At 42.7% G+C, this 19,658-nt stretch overlaps 1 protein-coding gene across 2 annotated transcripts in view; it reads right to left on the bottom strand.

The window, feature by feature from the left end:
* Positions 1–98: 98 nt before the first annotated feature.
* acsl4a (acyl-CoA synthetase long chain family member 4a) overlaps positions 99–19,658 on the bottom strand; it is a 20,372-nt gene continuing 812 nt past the window's right edge. The window contains exons 1-15 of one of the 2 annotated variants that reach the window (XM_055224642.1): positions 18,852–18,920; positions 17,853–18,409; positions 16,719–16,896; positions 14,256–14,365; positions 13,177–13,315; positions 12,833–12,983; positions 11,723–11,846; positions 9,951–10,022; positions 9,701–9,840; positions 3,570–3,742; positions 2,520–2,594; positions 2,222–2,410; positions 1,633–1,747; positions 914–1,071; positions 99–298 (exon numbers count right to left, since the gene is read on the bottom strand). In XM_055224642.1, the coding sequence (XP_055080617.1) occupies positions 141–298; positions 914–1,071; positions 1,633–1,747; positions 2,222–2,410; positions 2,520–2,594; positions 3,570–3,742; positions 9,701–9,840; positions 9,951–10,022; positions 11,723–11,846; positions 12,833–12,983; positions 13,177–13,315; positions 14,256–14,365; positions 16,719–16,896; positions 17,853–18,209 (2,139 nt within the window). In that variant the 5' untranslated portion in view covers positions 18,210–18,409; positions 18,852–18,920 and the 3' untranslated portion in view covers positions 99–140. Of the gene's footprint in view, positions 299–913; positions 1,072–1,632; positions 1,748–2,221; positions 2,411–2,519; positions 2,595–3,569; positions 3,743–9,700; positions 9,841–9,950; positions 10,023–11,722; positions 11,847–12,832; positions 12,984–13,176; positions 13,316–14,255; positions 14,366–16,718; positions 16,897–17,852; positions 18,410–18,851; positions 18,921–19,658 lie in introns of those variants that run through there. The other variant, XM_033974186.2, reaches the window with a different exon arrangement.

The raw sequence follows: 19,658 nt of genomic DNA on the forward strand, positions 1-19,658 counted from the left end.
AACGATCGTCTACGATTCTCCTCAACTCAGCGTCTGGAGTCTATGTACAGTACACCACAGCGTCTAACTCCATCTCATCATCATCTCACAGGGCTGCGTTTTTACAGTGGTTTTGGTTGTCACGGAGACGCCGCCCTGTGTCACTTTCCTCCGTACATTCGCTCGATGTGGTGGAGATAGTGGTTCTTCAGCTCTTTCCTCTTCAGCTTGAACGCGTCTGTGACCAAACCGGTTTCCGGGGTCCACGGCTCCGGACTGAGATGGACTTTGACGGGAATCTCGAACCTTTGCAGCTTGACTAGAAAAAAAAAACAATGAAATACAGATAATGAAAAATCAGGACTGTTGCCATAGCGATTAACAAACGTAAATACATCTTTGGAATAGTCAACCGTCCTCAAATTAGCACCATATAACAGAAAGCTAAAACTGTTATCTACAGGCAAAGGTTTTGTTTCATTCACACATGTTTGAGTCACTCTTTATTATTAATCTGTAACATCTCCAAAGCTCAAAATGCTCTGTTCCACCTTGTGATGTCATCAAGTGGTAGTTTTCAAGTGAACAGCTCCTTTTACCTTTAGTTCAGTCGAGATACGAGACAACTCCAGGACTGAAATGATCCAAATGATTTTAAACTCCACACACCTTCCCTTCTAGAAACACAGTGGAGCACTTCCTGTATCACCACATGATGACATCACAAGGTGGAACAGAGTGTTTTCAGTTTGAGAGAAGAACTCAGCCTAAATCTGCAGGTTTGTGTGTTAAACAAATAACTGAAGCACATTAAAAAGGGGATTCGACCTGCAGAGGACTTCACACAAACACAAACACGGGCGTAGATGTTTTCAGTCTGTAGCGTTTGCACATCTGATAAATCCAAACATCAAAAACATGAAAAACATCATACTCTTCACGGCGACTTCTGTGATCTCCTTCAGAACCTCCCTCTCCATCTCCGGGTGCGTGCAGATGTCCTCAAACGCCCCCGTGATGCCCCTCTGCTTCGCCAACGCCATCAGCTTCTTCTGATTTGGCACCACGAAGCTGATGATGTAGTTCTGGTCACTGTCAGGAAAGAGAAACGTTTAAAATGGAGAGACGGGCGATATATCGATGCTTGATATCAATATTTGATACTGATATTTTTGGCATTTGGTTTTTGAACAGATTAATGACTCAGAGTTAAAAATAGAACAGTGTTATGTGGCTGGAAGTGACAAACATGGAACTAATTATTTAAAATCCCACTAAAATATATGTTATTATTTTAGTATTATTTTTATATTACAAAAGTGGAAAGTTTATTTGTGATTGTTACTTTCACTTAAGATATTTGTGGACCTATACTAGTGGAAGTAGTAGTAGTAGTAGCAGTAGTAGTAGCAGTAATAATAGCAGTAGTAGCAGTAGTGTGGGAACAATTCTCAGGATTGTGTATGTTTGTTTTGCGGTTGTGCTGTGTTAAAATGTCTTGAGGAGGTGTGTGTTGAGGAGGTGTGTGTTGAGGAGGTGTGTGTTGAGGAGGTGTGTGTTGAGGAGGTGTGTGTTGAGGAGGTGTGTGTTGAGGAGGTGTGTGTGTTGAGGTGTCTTCATGTCTTTTATAATCTCCGTCGTGTTGCGTCTCACCTGTTTGCGTACACACAGATGTTGTCTATGAGAGTGCAGTTCTTTAGCACAGACTCCACTTTCCCCAGAGAAACGTACTCTCCAGCCTGAAGCTTCACCAGGTCCTTTTTACGATCTGGAAACAACAAGAACGTCATCTTTGAAATTCAGAATGAACAGTTTAAACATGAAACCCCGTGGAGAAGTATCTGATATGATGTGTTTATTTTATGAGGGTTTGGGTCAAATTTGCTCAAATCCTCAAACTAGTGGCTTAAATCATTTATTCTTCAAACTATTCTGTTCAGGTATTTCTCCGTGTTCTAGACATTTTTTCTCATTGAGCCCCTGAAGTTGTATTTGGAGTGATTCATGTTTGAGTTTAATCTTTAATTGACCACCGCATTGCAGATAAATCCCTGTTCTTCCTTCTCCACTTTTATTTAATCAGTGATACTTGCAGGATTCGGTAGCGTCACATGGTCTTTTTTGGTATTATTTTGCTACTGTGATGTGCAGTTATCCATAGGGGGCGTTGTTTTGGATGAATATTGTGACTTAAATGTGTAAACTATAACATAATGATCCACAGGGCTGGTTTACCACATACCCACGATCTGCAGACATCCATCAGGGTGAAACTCTCCAATGTCTCCAGTACAGAACCACCTCTGCCCGTTCTCGTCAGTGAAGAAGTCGTCGTCGTTGTTTTCGTGTCTGAAATACCCCTGTGTTACGTTGGGACCCCCGATGAGGACCTCTCCTCTGGGGTTCGGCTTGTCGTCTCGAGTGTGGCCTCCTAAAAGGAAACGGAGGGGGAGGGGCATTAGTGTACGACTGAACCTGTGATTAAAGCATTCCTGTGGGAACACACTATGGTACAGTGTGTTCTTCTTATGGAGCCACACCTTCTGCCCAGTCCCGCAGCCGGATCTCACAGCAGATCAGAGGAGCCCCGACGCGGCCGGTGCTGATGTCGGCAACTGGAACAACACACACGAGTCATGAGCAAACACTCATTTAGAGAACATTTTACACTACATTTTATACATTTTTCTAATCTCTTGGTGAAGTTTTAGGAGGAAATAGTGTCAGTCAGAGCAGAAGTTGTAGTTGTGTAATTGTTTTCTTCACGACTATAAGTAAGTGCTATATTTGTTGCTACTGTAATTCTAACCCTGGTAACAGCAGCGGAGCAGTCACACACATCATTTTATGACATATGTGTTGCTAAACCTGCTTCTGCTCGTGGTGAGTGTGTGTTTGTGTGTGTTTGTGTGTGAGTGTGTGTTTGTGTGTGAGTGTGTGTTTGTGTGTGAGTGTGTGTTTGTGTGTTATGTAAACGCTTGAAGGCGGAAACAATCAATTAAATTACTAATAAAATACCTGTATAATGTGACATGTCAGTCTTGTCAAACTAATACCAACGTAAAATCAGTGCCATTTAATTCTCCTGGAGTAACGTCACTTTGCAGAAAACATCGACCGACGGGTTTTTTCGTGGCCGATGCCGATAAACTGTTTGGAAACTGTCCATTTAAATCACAGCCGCCCTATTTTAACACAAATCTATAAGAGCTGTGTCACGTTTAGTGCAGTTTCTTTTCATATTTAAGTGTTAATATAAAGCTCTGTGTGTATTCTTTGGCAGCTGCTCGGCCAGAACAAAATATCGATCAGTGCTGGAGATTTAAGGCCGATGGTCCACATGATAAAAACAGATATATATATGTGTGTGTGTATCTCCATTTTGCCATATCTGTGTCGTCCCTGAGTCGTCCAGGTCTGATCCAAAACAATATAAAAACTAATTTCTGTAACTGGGCAAAAGTTTTAGATCAAAGGCATTTAGACACTGAACTTTTGTCCAGTGACAGAACTGATTTTTCTTTTGCTTTGACTTTGCAGAATCAACACTTTGATTTGACTTGATTGTGTTTGACTTTAAGCATGCTTACCTTCAGTGATGGTGCCCGCTCCACACGTCTCGGTCAGGCCGTAGCCCTGACCCACAGGGCAGCAGAAGCACACGTTCATGAACCTCTGAGTGGCCGGAGACAGAGGGGCGCCTCCAGATAGCATCATCCGCACCTGTCCCCCCAAAAGCTTCTTCACTTTACGGAACAAAAGGCTGTGGACAGGGACGAGACAAATGATGAGAAGAAATGTACGGACTGGGTAGAATAGTAGGGAAAATGAGGTACTGCCAGTTTTGAAGTAGTTTCAGTAAATAAAAGTTCAAACATTATGAGACTTTCTGGACGACTACGACCAGTGAACAGTGAGTCTTATTGCATCGGTGTATCTGTCTAACCGGGATATCGACTGAAACAATATTTTGAAACCGATATTTGACCCAGAAAATGTTCTTGAAGATCAGTGTCAATATCTGAGTCCAGGATCAGATCAGTGCATTTTCACTCTGCATCGATGTCTGTTCATGGGTCTCAGTTTCCCGTTATCTACACAAACAGTTTTGAGAACTTTTTCCCACATGAAAAAATAAATAAATAAATAAATGTTTTGAATTGTTAATCACTACGGTAATGATTAAAATATCTCATCGTTTTGAAATCCTGGATAAAACCCTTTCTAATGTCACGAAGAACTTGTGGGTTTTGTCAGTGTGATTCAGTGAGGTGCAAATAAATATTGACGTTACACAGAGGGGCGTGGTGTATAAAGTCACTCACGTGTTACACAGAGGGGCGCGGTGTATAAAGTCACTCACGTTACAGAGGGGCGTGGTGTATAAAGTCACTCATGTTACACAGAGGGGCGTGGTGTATAAAGTCATGTTACACAGAGGGGCGTGGTGTATAAAGTCATGTTACACAGAGGGGCGTGGTGTATAAAGTCACTCATGTTACACAGAGGGGCGTGGTGTATAAAGTCACTCACGTGTTACACAGAGGGGCGTGGTGTATAAAGTCACTCACGTGTTACACAGAGGGGCGTGGTGTATAAAGTCACTCACGTGTTACACAGAGGGGCGTGGTGTATAAAGTCACTCATGTTACACAGAGTGGCGTGGTGTATAAAGTCATGTTACACAGAGGGGCGTGGTGTATAAAGTCACTCACGTGTTACACAGAGGGGCGTGGTGTATAAAGTCACTCACGTGTTACACAGAGGGGCGTGGTGTATAAAGTCACTCACGTGTTACACAGAGGGGCGTGGTGTATAAAGTCACTCACGTGTTACACAGAGGGGCGTGGTGTATAAAGTCACTCACATGTTACACAGAGGGGCGTGGTGTATAAAGTCACATGTTACACAGAGGGGCGTGGTGTATAAAGTCACATGTTACACAGAGGGGCGTGGTGTATAAAGTCACTCACATGTTACACAGAGGGACGTGGTGTATAAAGTCACATGTTACACAGAGGGGCGTGGTGTATAAAGTCACATGTTACACAGAGGGGCGTGGTGTATAAAGTCACATGTTACACAGAGGGGCGTGGTGTATAAAGTCACATGTTACACAGAGGGGCGTGGTGTATAAAGTCACTCACATGTTACACAGAGGGGCGTGGTGTATAAAGTCACTCACATGTTACACAGAGGGGCGTGGTGTATAAAGTCACTCACGTGTTACACAGAGGGGCGTGGTGTATAAAGTCACTCACGTGTTACACAGAGGGGCGTGGTGTATAAAGTCACTCATGTTACACAGAGGGGCGTGGCGTATAAAGTCACTCACGTGTTACACAGAGGGGCGTGGTGTATAAAGTCACTCATGTTACACAGAGGGGCGTGGCGTATAAAGTCACTCACATGTTACACAGAGGGGCGTGGTGTATAAAGTCACTCACGTGTTACACAGAGGGGCGTGGTGTATAAAGTCATGTTACACAGAGGGGCGTGGTGTATAAAGTCATGTTACACAGAGGGGCGTGGTGTATAAAGTCACTCACGTGTTACACAGAGGGGCGTGGTGTATAAAGTCACTCATGTTACACAGAGGGGCGTGGCGTATAAAGTCACTCACATGTTACACAGAGGGGCGTGGTGTATAAAGTCACTCACGTGTTACACAGAGGGGCGTGGTGTATAAAGTCACTCATGTTACACAGAGGGGCGTGGCGTATAAAGTCACTCACGTGTTACACAGAGGGGCGTGGTGTATAAAGTCACTCACGTGTTACACAGAGGGGCGTGGTGTATAAAGTCACTCATGTTACACAGAGGGGCGTGGTGTATAAAGTCACTCACATGTTACACAGAGGGGCGTGGTGTATAAAGTCACTCATGTTACACAGAGGGGCGTGGTGTATAAAGTCATGTTACACAGAGGGGCGTGGTGTATAAAGTCATGTTACACAGAGGGGCGTGGTGTATAAAGTCACTCACGTGTTACACAGAGGGGCGCGGTGTATAAAGTCACTCATATTACACAGAGGGGCGTGGCGTATAAAGTCACTCACGTGTTATACAGAGGGGCGTGGTGTATAAAGTCACATGTTACACAGAGGGGCGTGGTGTATAAAGTCACTCACATGTTACACAGAGGGGCGTGGCGTATAAAGTCACATGTTACACAGAGGGGCGTGGTGTATAAAGTCACTCACATGTTACACAGAGGGGCGTGGTGTATAAAGTCACTCACGTGTTACACAGAGGGGCGTGGTGTATAAAGTCACTCATGTTACACAGAGGGGCGTGGTGTATAAAGTCACTCACATGTTACACAGAGGGGCGTGGTGTATAAAGTCACTCACATGTTACACAGAGGGGCGTGGTGTATAAAGTCACTCATGTTATACAGAGGGGCGTGGTGTATAAAGTCATGTTACACAGAGGGGCGTGGTGTATAAAGTCACTCACATGTTACACAGAGGGGCGTGGTGTATAAAGTCACTCACGTGTTACACAGAGGGGCGTGGTGTATAAAGTCACTCACATGTTACACAGAGGGGCGTGGTGTATAAAGTCACTCACATGTTACACAGAGGGGCGTGGTGTATAAAGTCACTCACATGTTACACAGAGGGGCGTGGTGTATAAAGTCACTCACGTGTTACACAGAGGGGCGTGGTGTATAAAGTCACTCATGTTACACAGAGGGGCGTGGCGTATAAAGTCACTCACGTGTTACACAGAGGGGCGTGGTGTATAAAGTCACTCACGTGTTACACAGAGGGGCGTGGTGTATAAAGTCACTCATGTTACACAGAGGGGCGTGGCGTATAAAGTCACTCACGTGTTACACAGAGGGGCGTGGTGTATAAAGTCACTCACGTGTTACACAGAGGGGCGTGGTGTATAAAGTCACTCATGTTACACAGAGGGGCGTGGTGTATAAAGTCACTCACATGTTACACAGAGGGGCGTGGTGTATAAAGTCACTCATGTTATACAGAGGGGCGTGGTGTATAAAGTCAAGTTACACAGAGGGGCGTGGTGTATAAAGTCATGTTACACAGAGGGGCGTGGTGTATAAAGTCACTCACGTGTTACACAGAGGGGCGCGGTGTATAAAGTCACTCATATTACACAGAGGGGCGTGGCGTATAAAGTCACTCACGTGTTATACAGAGGGGCGTGGTGTATAAAGTCACATGTTACACAGAGGGGCGTGGTGTATAAAGTCACTCACATGTTACACAGAGGGGCGTGGCGTATAAAGTCACATGTTACACAGAGGGGCGTGGTGTATAAAGTCACTCACATGTTACACAGAGGGGCGTGGCGTATAAAGTCACTCACGTGTTACACAGAGGGGCGTGGTGTATAAAGTCACTCACGTGTTACACAGAGGGGCGTGGTGTATAAAGTCACTCATGTTACACAGAGGGGCGTGGTGTATAAAGTCACATGTTACACAGAGGGGCGTGGTGTATAAAGTCACTCACATGTTACACAGAGGGGCGTGGCGTATAAAGTCACATGTTACACAGAGGGGCGTGGTGTATAAAGTCACTCACATGTTACACAGAGGGGCGTGGTGTATAAAGTCACTCACGTGTTACACAGAGGGGCGTGGTGTATAAAGTCACATGTTACACAGAGGGGCGCGGTGTATAAAGTCACTCACATGTTACACAGAGGGGCGTGGTGTATAAAGTCACTCACATGTTACACAGAGGGGCGTGGTGTATAAAGTCACTCATGTTATACAGAGGGGCGTGGTGTATAAAGTCATGTTACACAGAGGGGCGTGGTGTATAAAGTCACTCACATGTTACACAGAGGGGCGTGGTGTATAAAGTCACTCACGTGTTACACAGAGGGGCGTGGTGTATAAAGTCACTCACATGTTACACAGAGGGGCGTGGTGTATAAAGTCACTCACATGTTACACAGAGGGGCGTGGTGTATAAAGTCACTCACATGTTACACAGAGGGGCGTGGTGTATAAAGTCACTCACGTGTTACACAGAGGGGCGTGGTGTATAAAGTCACTCATGTTACACAGAGGGGCGTGGCGTATAAAGTCACTCACGTGTTACACAGAGGGGCGTGGTGTATAAAGTCACTCACGTGTTACACAGAGGGGCGTGGTGTATAAAGTCACTCATGTTACACAGAGGGGCGTGGCGTATAAAGTCACTCACGTGTTACACAGAGGGGCGTGGTGTATAAAGTCACTCACGTGTTACACAGAGGGGCGTGGTGTATAAAGTCACTCATGTTACACAGAGGGGCGTGGTGTATAAAGTCACTCACATGTTACACAGAGGGGCGTGGTGTATAAAGTCACTCATGTTACACAGAGGGGCGTGGTGTATAAAGTCATGTTACACAGAGGGGCGTGGTGTATAAAGTCATGTTACACAGAGGGGCGTGGTGTATAAAGTCACTCACGTGTTACACAGAGGGGCGCGGTGTATAAAGTCACTCATATTACACAGAGGGGCGTGGCGTATAAAGTCACTCACGTGTTATACAGAGGGGCGTGGTGTATAAAGTCACATGTTACACAGAGGGGCGTGGTGTATAAAGTCACTCACATGTTACACAGAGGGGCGTGGCGTATAAAGTCACATGTTACACAGAGGGGCGTGGTGTATAAAGTCACTCACATGTTACACAGAGGGGCGTGGCGTATAAAGTCACTCACGTGTTACACAGAGGGGCGTGGTGTATAAAGTCACTCACGTGTTACACAGAGGGGCGTGGTGTATAAAGTCACTCATGTTACACAGAGGGGCGTGGCGTATAAAGTCACTCACGTGTTACACAGAGGGGCGTGGTGTATAAAGTCACTCACGTGTTACACAGAGGGGCGTGGTGTATAAAGTCACTCATGTTACACAGAGGGGCGTGGTGTATAAAGTCACTCACATGTTACACAGAGGGGCGTGGTGTATAAAGTCACTCATGTTACACAGAGGGGCGTGGTGTATAAAGTCATGTTACACAGAGGGGCGTGGTGTATAAAGTCATGTTACACAGAGGGGCGTGGTGTATAAAGTCACTCACGTGTTACACAGAGGGGCGCGGTGTATAAAGTCACTCATATTACACAGAGGGGCGTGGCGTATAAAGTCACTCACGTGTTATACAGAGGGGCGTGGTGTATAAAGTCACATGTTACACAGAGGGGCGTGGTGCATAAAGTCACTCACATGTTACACAGAGGGGCGTGGCGTATAAAGTCACATGTTACACAGAGGGGCGTGGTGTATAAAGTCACTCACATGTTACACAGAGGGGCGTGGCGTATAAAGTCACTCACGTGTTACACAGAGGGGCGTGGTGTATAAAGTCACTCACGTGTTACACAGAGGGGCGTGGTGTATAAAGTCACTCATGTTACACAGAGGGGCGTGGCGTATAAAGTCACTCACGTGTTACACAGAGGGGCGTGGTGTATAAAGTCACTCACGTGTTACACAGAGGGGCGTGGTGTATAAAGTCACATGTTACACAGAGGGGCGCGGTGTATAAAGTCACTCACGTGTTACACAGAGGGGCGTGGTGTATAAAGTCACTCACGTGTTACACAGAGGGGCGTGGTGTATAAAGTCACATGTTACACAGAGGGGCGCGGTGTATAAAGTCACTCACATGTTACACAGAGGGGCGTGGTGTATAAAGTCACTCACATGTTACACAGAGGGGCGTGGTGTATAAAGTCACTCACATGTTACACAGAGGGGCGTCGTATCCCCTCTTGATCTGCTCCAGTTTGTATTTATACCCCAGCGTGAACAGCGTCTTCTGCAGGTAGCTCATCTCCTGGACTTTGCTCATGACGTTTTTGTTGATGCGGTCCATTATTTCCTTTAGAAGAGAAAACAGGGTCAGTAGGAGGAGGTCAAAGGTCAAATCAATAACTCAATTAAACCTATAAAAGATTAGATTTGACATAATGATGGAGGAGGGGCTCTTACAGGGACAGCGGCCATCAGCGTGGGCCGGAGCACGCTGCAGTCTCCTTTACTTCCTTTCTTGATCTTTGTCGACTGAAAGCAAAAGAAACGTTGAGGATGCAGCGATGGGAAGTAACTGAATACATGTACAGAGTATACTCGAGTATTCAGACTATACAGTATCTGGTACAGTTACTCTTTCATTTGCTGGTATTCAGAATAAAGTTAGTTTTCCTAAATCAAAGGAAACGTGGTGATATTTAGGCTCAAACTGCACGATATCAGTGAGAAAAATATAAAACTCTGCTCTTGTGGTGAAGCAGGTGCAATCTTTACTTCTCCAATCAGTGATGGAAATGCAGAACAAACAGTGAAACAAACATGAAGTGGTTTTTACTCTAATTTAAACTAAACTCGGTGTAAAAGTATTCTCAGTATTCAGAGTACTGTGGTTCATGTATCAGAGCACTTTACAAAATACATTTCACTGCAGTTTTCAGATTTCTGTAGCTAAACACATTTTCAGACTGTTCCTCTGTCTCTGAGGATGTGACGCCCTTTGGCTTCATGTGATTGTGCAGCTCCATTTTAACTCGAGCGTGTGAATAAATATGGAAACGCTTTTTGTGTAAATTGTTCTTAATTTTCACACATTAGTAAAAAGAACATGCACAATCCTGACTTTTCTGTTCCATTAGAAACACAAATTTACTTTAAAACAGCAAGAATTCTGATAATGTTCCTATTTATTTATTAGATTCTCCTTGTTTCTCTCGCTCTTTTTACTTCTGACTCCGACCAACCAAAATCTGTATAAAGAATAACACAATATGCACACTCTACGCACCAACCCACACTTCTGTTAAGTTGTTAAATCTGCCGTTGTGTCTCTATGATTCTCATCTCTGTGGATCATTATGTTATAATTTACACATTTTAAATCACAATAGCAGCACTTTTTTTTTCATTTGTACCAAAATGACGACGTGACGCTGCCGAATCCTACGAGTATCAACGATTAAGCAAATAAAACTGTATAAACTACATTTTATAGACATAGAGCAGACGTCAAATATATGAACCAACATACATGTAATTATTAAAGTCAAATAACATAATAATATTTGTCAACAAAGTAAAGAGCGGAGACTTTGAGGATTTGAATATAAAACACATTTAGTTATTTCACTTCCATATGTCTTGTTTCATATATCTGATGTCTCCTGTTTGTCTATAAAATGAAATAAACAAATAAAACATTGAATGAGGATGTGTCCAAACTTTTTACTCGTCGTGTTATTGCGGCACTTGGGCAACTTCCTGGATGCGGACAATAGAACTGAGTTGTAAAATAAATGATAAAACAATATGACACAGAACAGTCTCATTAAATGAATCGATTGGCATAAACCTGAACACGATACTGAGTCTTGATACTTGATAATGATACTCAACCTGGTACATTTCACTGGATTGGTGAACGCCATAAACAAAACTATTTATTTAATCATTTGAGTAAGACCTAAAATAAATAAAGCATGTTTTTTCTGTTCATCTTCTCCATTTGATTTGTAGTTGGACTATTACACATTTCCAATAATGGTCACACACTGTGGGTTAAGAGGGTTAAGTGTCTTGCTCAAGGACATGACAGTAGCATTTATCTGTGGGAGCTGGAATCGCACCACCAACCTGTGGGTCGGGGGATCTGACTGCTCTACCATCTGAGACACTTTATCTTATCTATTGATTTGAGCGTAAATGTGATTATTAACATGTCCCATTCTTTGTACCTGGTCCGACAGCGTCTGAGGGGAGGAGTAGCCGATCCGACACCCGTACGTCACACACGAGATCTCTGCGGTCATCTCCAGGACGTGGGCCAGGGGCAGGTAGGCGATGTACGTGTCATTGGGCCTGTGAAAAACAACAACGCTCAGAAAGAAAAGAGACAAGTCCTACGGTTTGACGTCAGTATTTTCACTTCATGTTTCAGTAGAATTATGTGAGATGAAACATTACACCGAGGCGTGTCACAATAACGCATTTTGAAGTACGATATATTGTGTAAGGAGGCCCCAGGGAAGACACGCTGGAGGGACTGTGTCTCTCTGGACTGGGAACACCTCGGGGTCCCACCAGAGGAGCTGGAGGACGTGTCTGGGGTGAGGGAAGTCTGGGAGTCCCTGCCTAGACTGCTGCCCCATGACACGGCCCCGGATAAGAGGAAGAACATGAATGGATGGATGGATTTATAAAGAAAATAAACTATAAACGATAATACTGAAATGGATTTATGGCACTGACAAAATGATCCAATCCTTAAGTAGAATTATCTCCAAAAAAACTTCTAAAAATGTACAATGTCGTTAAAATACATGGAAATAAATAGAATTTAAATTGTATCTAATTATTTATTTAAACCTCTAAAGCTCAAATCTCATCATAAAACAGAAAAATAACAAAATGTTCTCCAGGTTTACAAAGAAAATCTCTTGACAATAAATACTGACCCTCAGAAATGACTGTTCCATCTTTCAAATACATCATGACGGCTTGTTTACTTATACACACTGCTCACACCAGAGGCTTTTTTCAGGTTTAAAAAAATATATACTCAAAAATCATTTTGCACATCTCAAAAACAACATTATAAATTTATAAATTCTGTTCTGTAAATTTTAGTGAAGTCGTCGCTCTGAAACATTTGTCCATTTACAGAGTTGAATTTCCATTGCCGTTTTGTTCAATTTCAGTTTTTGGGGTTTTAAAAGAAAAGTCCTTATTGTAATCTGATCTGTAATCTGATCTGTAACCTGATCTGTAACCTGATGTCTAACCTGATGTCTAACCTGATGTCTAATCTGATCTCTAATCTGATCTCTAATCTGAATCGTTCTTACCCCAGTCCAGGGATGCGCTCGCACTGGCCCGTCATCCCGGCGATCAGGTTACTATGAACGATCATCACTCCTTTGGGACGTCCCGTGGATCCGCTCGTGTACATCACCACAGCCAGGTCTGAGGGCTGAGGCTTCACGATAGGACGCTCCCCTGCACAGGTGAAAGAGACAGGTGAGGACAGGTGAAAGAGACAGGCAAGGACAGGTGAGGACAGGTGAGGACAGGTGAAAGAGACAGACGAGGACAGGTGAGGACAGGAGAGAACAGGTAAAAGGAACAGGTGAGAAACAGGTGAGAAACAGATGAGAACAGGAGAACTCCATGTAAACAGCAGAACACTCACAGTTTTCAGGCAGCGCTCCCAGGTCTCGCACAGACTGCAGACTGTGGAGGGACAGTCCCGCTGGGTATCCCTCTGTGCTCATTCTCTTTTTGTCGACATAAATCACGTGCTTCAGTTTGGGGATGTGAGGGAGGACGTTCTGAAACAGGAAATGGACACATTAGAATGAACACATATTGATTTTCTTCTTCCTTTAGCCTGAGCCATCCATTACCACAAACTGAGTCCTAGAAACACCAGAGTGACACAACCCTCGATATTTAAGGGTTAGGCAAGATAAATGTGTTAACCTTCAGCCTAAACCCCTTTGGTCTGTACAATATGTGTTATTTTTGTGTTATTCATGAATCACTGCAATAGGATTAATGATTACGTCAATTGATAGAAAAAACATTTAGACCAGAAAGTGACATAATGCCTCTTATGACTGTGTGTCGCCACATGATTTAGCAAATTATACAAAGCAACGATGAAGTGAAGAAAAGCCGCTTGGTGAACGGCTAAACTAGGACTAAACTGGGACTAAACTGGGACTAAACCGGGACTAAAACCGGACTAAAACCGGACTAAAACCGGACTAAAACCGGACTAAAACCGGACTAAAACCGGACTAAAACTGGTGAATCAGCGTTTGAATTTTGTGCAGTTTAAACCTGGAACATTCTTCCTGAAGATGTGAGACAGGACTCGACTTTGACAATGTTTAAATCCAGGCTCAAACTGTTCTGTTTATCTGCTGTGAATGAAAGGGGTTTATTCTGCCTCTTCTTTTAATTTTCATTTTATGATTATTTATGTTATGATTATTACTCTGTGGACCCGTTGTTCTGTACAGATAAACTTGCTTTGACCAGTAGTGAAAGTTTTCTCATTTGCCTGTGTTCCTGGTCATGTTTAATAAAATAGTGAAATGCCTGTTTGTCGTGTTGAGTAAACCAGTGTTTGACCTGTGTCAGTGTCAGACACTGTGACATTGTGCAAACAAAGATCTGATAATGTTCAAAGTAAGTCTATAAAGAAGCTCTTATCTCCACAAACAAACACATGTCCAAACACTATCGGTGTTTGTATGAGCGTACTTTGAGTTTGGTCTCCAGCAGTTCTGTGCTGGTTACGAGGTGAGTAACGCCGGTCTCGTTCAGTCCAAAGGCGATGGCGTCCTCTCCCAGAGTGGCGTAGAACGTCACCACTAAAACAAAAGACAATAGAGATTATATAAGATTAGGTGTTCACCTTTCTAAGTAAATGTGAGTGTTAGTCAATCTGTAATCTGAGCGTGATCTTCAAACAAACACAGAGGGCTTTGTCAGGGATTCTGTGTTGTATCTGTCCTCTGAGCAAAGATAAAAACTTTAAAGATGCACTATGAACTTTTCCAATGGGGGTCCAACATCCACTCACCTCTGTGGAGATGCTAATACCTTCATAGTGCAATAATACATAGGGATGGGTGATATATCGTTCCAGTATCACATCGAAGGGCGATATATGCCAAAACCAATACTGGAATCTATATTTATTTATCTTTATTTATACAGGGGGATCCAATGAGAGCACTTGGACGCCCCTCGTTGTCATGGACGCCCTGTTTAAAATATGGTACAAGTAGAAAAACTGCCAAAACAAAACCAATGCATAAATAAGTCCATATAAAACATTAAAAACAGGAGCAGGTGTGTGTATATAAAAGTTTTGTCAGATCATTAAATTGCGATTGTGTCACCAACGTGTCCAGTTTTGCTTTTTCTTGGAGTTTGTTCCATTTTTGTGAAGCAAAACGGCTAAAAGCCTCTTTCCCGTCTCAGTTTTGGTGCGACTCGTCCTTTGCCTTATACAGTCATGTGATCTGGTATTAAATGTTCCTGTATCAATGATTAACAAACAGGTGAGGGACTGGGAATTTGTGAAGTAGTTCCTTAAAGATAAATTTCATACAGTGCTGTTCTCTTCTAACAGACACACTTTTTCATAGAGAATACAACCTACAAAACAGCATCATCTGCAGATAAATGTGTGTGCCTTAGTAAAAAGTAGGGGGTCCAAAACTGAGCCTTGGGGCACTCCTTCACTTAAAGTTGGAAAATCTGATTTAAATCCATGTGCTACTACAGCCTGGGTTCTGTTTGATAAGATTCTTGAACCAATCACATGAAGCATTGTCTAATCCAATCAGCTTCAGACGCTTCAGACGACTCCATGACCCACTGAATCAAAAGCTTTAGTTAAACAAGATTATGTTTCTCCGTTTATTGATTTATCATCAAGGGCTGAGAAAATGTCATTTAAAACTTTTGTGTTTGCAGTGACAGGACTCTGCTCTTTTCTGAAACACGACTGATAAGATTCAAAATGGAGCATTTATTTAAATAAACCATAACTTGATTTGCAACTAACTTTTCTAAAAAATTTTGCAAGACAAGGTAATTTAGACATTGGCCTGAAATGATTTACATTTTTAGTTGAACCACCTTCATGTAAAAGCAAAACGTGCCGTTTTCCATAGTTCTGGTATAACTGCCATTTGAATTTATACATTAAAAATATGTAAAAGAGGTTGAATTAAATATGGGGAAGCTGGTAATAGAAGTTTTGATTCAGGGTCATCAGCTCCCGTGGACTTGTTTGGATCTGTGGAGCGGAGAGCATTTAAGACCTCCATGTGAGTGACAGGTCTTCAAAATAAAATCTGATTATCTGCCTGAGGTTCAGACTCAACATAATCAAAGTCAGAAGGATCACGATTATGATCCAAAACGTCACATACAGAGTTAAACGCCTGTTAAAAGCATCACATATTTCCTCTGTAGAATTTAAGATGTTTTTGTCTTTCTAACTGTGGATAAATATCTATTTCTCTTTTTGCAAACAAATGCTCAATCCAAATCCTAGTCGTGTGTGCAGTTTTCCAGCAGCATTTCTTTCTCTAAATCAAACTTGCAATTTCTGAGTTGAATCAAGATGAACATCATGTCACTGAAACTGATCTTACATCACCCATCTCTATTATTGCACTATGAAGGTTTTCTATTAAAACTACGTGTATTTAATGTTGGTTTTGGCACTGGCCCATTCTCTCTGTGCCCATTTTGATCAAACTAACAGTCAAATTTAAATAGAAAAACGTTTTATGACTCTATGTGACACAAACAGGTAACACGAGATTTTATTTTCCAGACACAAATATATTGGTATTATTTTTACAAAAGTGAATGAGTGATCTTTACTCTATGGATTTTAAAAGCTAAATATCTGTAAATACCCGTTGTCGGTCACAGGAGCTGGTCAAATATCAGATAACGGCCTCAAAAAATCCATATCGGCCGATCTTTAATAACAACTCATTTACTTTAGACGCATAATTCAATACATCAGAGCGATTCACCCAGACAGGAGCCGTTCAGAGCCGTCTCAGTCACATGACAAACAGAAACGAGTCTTTGTGTCTTAAAGTCGTATATATTCATCCACGTTCATCATAAATGATTGATTGGATTCACTCAAACATGTGACTGTTTTATTGCCGTGTTTTTTATTGAACTCACGGGGGAAGTTACGCCTGAAGCACGCCTGGGCGGTGATCATCCACTCAGCGCGGGTCTCACAGAAAATGGCGATGCTGCTTTTGGGTTTTTGTCCAAGAGCTGCCAGTCCACTGCCGAACTCAGAGATCACAGTGTCCACTTCATTATAGGTCAGCCATTTATAGTCTCCAAGGATCAGCTGAGAGAAGAGAGGTCGGGTTATGAGCGATATACACTATATACACACACTATACACACACCACACACACTATACACAGAACACGTATCAGTTATTATGTGCACAAATCAATACACAAGGAAAATCTAGGGTTTATCTGCCATTTCATCTAAAACACCTGAGGCTGAGTTCAAACTGTCCCCCGGTTTAGCCCCGGTTTAGCCCCGGTTTAGCCCCGGTTTAGCCCCGGTTTAGCCCCGGTTTAGCCCAAATTTTGCCCAGATTTAGCCCAGATTTAGCCCAGATTTAGCCCAGATTTAGCCCAGATTTAGCCCAGATTTAGCCCAGATTTAGCCCAGATTTAGCCCAGATTTATCAATCAAACTTTATTTGTATAGCACTTTACAACAGCAAGTGCATTAAAATGTAAAAACAACAACAACAAAAATTCTCTATACAAAACAACAAACAATAAAAAAACAGTCATTAGCTGAAGGCAATCGTGAACAAATGACAGATTTACTCCTTATTTTGTCTGTGACTGCACTCATAGATACAAAATGACAGTCCTCTGGGTTCTGTATCAGCTGTATGCTCACTATAATAACTAAAGAATAATACAGTTTTACATATAAAACAAATGTGTTAAGAATCAGAAGCAGCACATTCCTTTACATTCTTCAGTGATAATTTAAACTACAGAAATGTAACTGTTAAATAGAACAATATGAACCTGCTGTCGTGGTTTTCTTGTGTCCTTCCCTTTAACCATTTCAACACTGACCTCAAAATGATTCAGTTCAGTTCATTCCCCTTTTCCTGCTTTTAAATTAACACATTAACTTTGGATAAAAGATTTACTTAATTCACTTTTAGAAATTAACTTCACAAATGTGTCCTAACTGTTGTGTTATCGTCTGACTCTCAAAATGTAAAACTTGTGCCAAATCATGTCATATTTTAAAGCGTTTGTTTACCTTTTTAAATACTTTTCCGCTGGGCTGCACTTCGTTCTCCTCACTGAGCACGTCTCTGGTTCCGAGACAGTACGACGGTCCAAATCTCTCCACTGCATGGTTAAAAAGCTTGTCCAGCGTGTCTTTACCTGGGAAGTCCTCTTTGGCCAGGGACTCGAAATGATCCACGCTCCGATAGGGACCTTCTGCCCGGGACGTGGTCGATTTGGCTTTGATCCGGCTGGACTGGACCCTCTTCTGCCCGGCGCCGGTGATGTAGTACCAGGGCAAGAAGGAGATGACTGACCACAACCAAATAATCAGGTAGACGGGGAACAAAAGTAGGTATTGTAAACTGGAGTCTGGCCTTAGACCCATAATTTTAATGACAGGGGAGGAGGAGAGCTCAGACGACTAGTGCAAGGTGCTGTTTAAGTCTCAGAGGTATTTGAGGAGTTTGGAGAGAGCGTGCAAATTAGGAAACTTTATGAGTAACAGGAAATGCCGCCTCTTGAGTCGTCAACTTCAGAATCTACAAAGAGAAAAACGCACTTGGCTCCACAGCAGTTCAGGTACACCTAAAAACAAAAAACACAAAAAAAAAAAACAATGTGAGAAGTGTAGAATCAAAACAAGCAAAAGAGGAAGTGAGCAAGAAGCAAAAACAGCTGAGCCTGGACATTTCCAAAACAAATTTCACTCGTATCACCTTTGAAACACATTCTGCAGTTCGATATATGGCTGAAGTAAATACAGACGATAAAGGATAATGTTGAAATTAATTTAAGCCACTGACACAAAAACCCCAGAGCAGATTTAAACCACAAAAACTATTTTAAATCTACAATATTGTTACAAATCATGAGCTGCAATAAATAAACAGCATTTTATTAGTTTGTGTTGAGTTAGACAAGTCATCAATTCAATCTTTTACAGCTTATATCTGATCAAATAGACAGAAAAATAACCCAACATTTCTCAGTAGTGCCAAGAAACTGTGCACACGATAATATAACTTACCTCATTTCCAGAACTAAAGTCTATTTTCTTAAAAGACTAAATGTTTTCGTTCTCCTGATGCAAACTCCCGTCTCAAGAAACACCTGTCTACTCTGCAGCTCCGAGGATGGATAAGGGAAAGTCAAGTCTGTGTCCTGTGGTCAGATTGTCCATCAGCCAATGACCACAGCTCTGAGAGAGAAGAGGATCTCAGCTCTGTCGACCAATGACAACCCTCTGAGCCTCACCCCACAGTGTGGCCACATAAAAGGCCACTCCAGGGCAAACCCAGTACCAACATCCTGCCTCCAGTGACGCCGACCTGAAACTTCACTGATCAAATCAGGCTCTGCTCTGTTCTCCATGTTCCACCATTTTAGGGAATTACAGCCTCATGATGAAACCAGCGCAAATGAGCAGAGATACAGAGATAAGTTTGTGTGTTAATCAAGAGACTGAAGCATGACGCAGTCAAGAGAGATCACGTGACACAGACTGAAGCATGACGCAGTCAAGAGAGATCACGTGACACAGACTGAAGCATGACGCAGTCAAGAGAGATCACGTGACACAGACTGAAGCATGACGCAGTCAAGAGAGATCACGTGACACAAACTGAAGCATGACGCAGTCAAGAGAGATCACGTGACACAAACTGAAGCATGACGCAGTCAAGAGAGATCACGTGACACAGACTGAAGCATGACGCAGTCAAGAGAGATCACGTGAGACAGTGACGATCTGGTGTTGCAAAAATCATGACATAAGCTTCAGTCTGAACACACATCCTGGACACGTTTCAACCTGAACACATGTCCTGGACACACA

The sequence above is a fragment of the Periophthalmus magnuspinnatus genome, chromosome 10 (assembly GCF_009829125.3).
Source record: "Periophthalmus magnuspinnatus isolate fPerMag1 chromosome 10, fPerMag1.2.pri, whole genome shotgun sequence".
In the NCBI taxonomy this organism is placed as follows: domain Eukaryota; kingdom Metazoa; phylum Chordata; class Actinopteri; order Gobiiformes; family Gobiidae; genus Periophthalmus; species Periophthalmus magnuspinnatus.